Source organism: Saccostrea echinata, unplaced genomic scaffold, assembly GCF_033153115.1.
Source record: "Saccostrea echinata isolate AGI-Se365-2 ecotype Australia unplaced genomic scaffold, CSIRO_AGI_Sech_v1 ptg000007l, whole genome shotgun sequence".
NCBI classification, from domain to species: domain Eukaryota; kingdom Metazoa; phylum Mollusca; class Bivalvia; order Ostreida; family Ostreidae; genus Saccostrea; species Saccostrea echinata.
Genome location: NW_026889756.1, coordinates 5,481,907 through 5,483,697, shown reverse-complemented (window position 1 = coordinate 5,483,697; position 1,791 = coordinate 5,481,907). Strand labels below are relative to the sequence as shown.

The following is a 1,791-nucleotide window of genomic DNA, read 5'->3' as shown; positions in this document are numbered from 1 at the left end:
CCGATACTATTACATCTCCTTTGCTATTCTCGGTGATTTATGCAGGAAAACGGTATCGTTTCTTGCCCTTTTCATTGTGTTGTATTGTCCTTTTCGTTATATCGGATTACCATACCTATCTGTGTCTCATATATCCCGACCTGTCTTTGTATACGCATCACCACCATAAGATCTCCATTGGAGGAAGAGCAGTAGACACAATGTGATTCCAGTTGTTCAGTTTTCTTAATCAGTGTAAACTTTGTTCTGTTATCTTTAGATAAGTTTGCTGATGTTATGATCCTTGTCTATATAAATAAGTATTGTTCACAGTGTGTACACCATAATTATAGAAGCGCCGTTGGAATCACTCCATTTATAATTAACTGTATCTGTAAGATTGTGTAATTTATCACCTGCTGTGTTAAGATATTGAAAACACCGTTACAGATCCAGATACGTTTTGATGACACACGGGAAATATGTGTTACACGACTCTCGCCTCTAACCTTGATTATTCTATGTAACAAGGGTGTAATCATCAGTTTCAGCAGACATTCATTTCTGATCTGTCTTTTCCCTGCCTCTATCATTTTGATTTCTGCCATTTACTTAGTAACATTCTTTCTGTTTATTTCTTTAGTCATGGAGAGCATTATGTGCTTTGTAAGTTTAGCATTATTCTTTTTCATGGAAACACGGGGTTTCCTAAGAAATAAGAGTAATTTGACGGGTCTGTTTGCTGACTGTTCAAGTCTGTGTTCAAGGGTCTCTAAGCTGGCAAAGTATCTATTCATTTTTCTGATCTGTTGTTGTAATCTTTGAATCATTAAAGTTTTATGTCTGAAATTAGCATCACATATCACTGTGTCAATGAGGTCCTTTAGTGTCTGAGCCTTTCTTGACATCTCCGATAGATGGCTTGAGATTTCGATTTGACATCTCTCTATATCAGTTTTGATTCCTATGAGCAGAACACAAGTGTTATAGATAGTCTCACTTCTGATATTGTTAATGATTTCTCTGTTTTGATGACATTTTGTTTCATATACTGTTGTTATGTCCAGCATTTGGTGATTTTTTTGTTGTGCACATTTTACACAGACTGGAAGTTCACATGAATGACAATACTTATCATAAATCATGTCTGGATGTATCTCACAGGTTTCATGCTTTGTTGGGTTTTCATATTTTTCGCGATAAATCACATCATGGTGTTTTGTATCTAGATCAATAACATGTCTCTCTTTACACTGTAGACACAGGTCATGTTCATACGTGTTACAGTAGTATTCCGTGTCCCTATGACATCGAGAACACTTTCGTTCTTTACCCTGGTTGTTGAGTCTCTGATTGCCCATAATGTTGAGCGTCGGTGGTTATGAATATAATATGCTGAGAATACCTATAATGAAAAGGCAATTTCTTATTTCCAAATTGTCAATTTTATGTCAGTTTAAGTTAATAGATATCATTACATTAAACACTACATCCATTTGCAACAAGAGAAGACGGTACGTAGAGTTTTTGAGCACAAAATACAAACGTCCATGAATTGCAGATGATAAAATACAAACAGAAATTCAAATCAGTTTTTATAAGGTTTTATTGAATTGTCCCCCCCCCCCAAAAAAAAAAATACCGAATTACGAAGTGTAAGCTCATTTACAGTTTAAATGCCACAAAGTGTGTATTATTCTAGTATGTCGATTATGGTTGGACATGCTACTCACCCCTAAAATTACTTTTTACTTCAGTAAAAATGCCACAAAGCTTTGTGTTAATTTGATAAGTTATATTATCTTAATTAAA

General features: G+C 34.8%; 1 protein-coding gene across 1 annotated transcript; it reads right to left on the bottom strand.

The window, feature by feature from the left end:
• Nucleotides 1–587: 587 nt before the first annotated feature.
• Nucleotides 588–1,340, bottom strand: LOC133180681 (E3 ubiquitin-protein ligase TRIM63-like). The gene has a single exon (XM_061315147.1). It carries the CDS (start codon nucleotides 1,338–1,340, stop codon nucleotides 588–590), a length of 753 nt encoding a protein of 250 aa, XP_061171131.1.
• Between the last annotated feature and the right edge of the window lie 451 nt (nucleotides 1,341–1,791).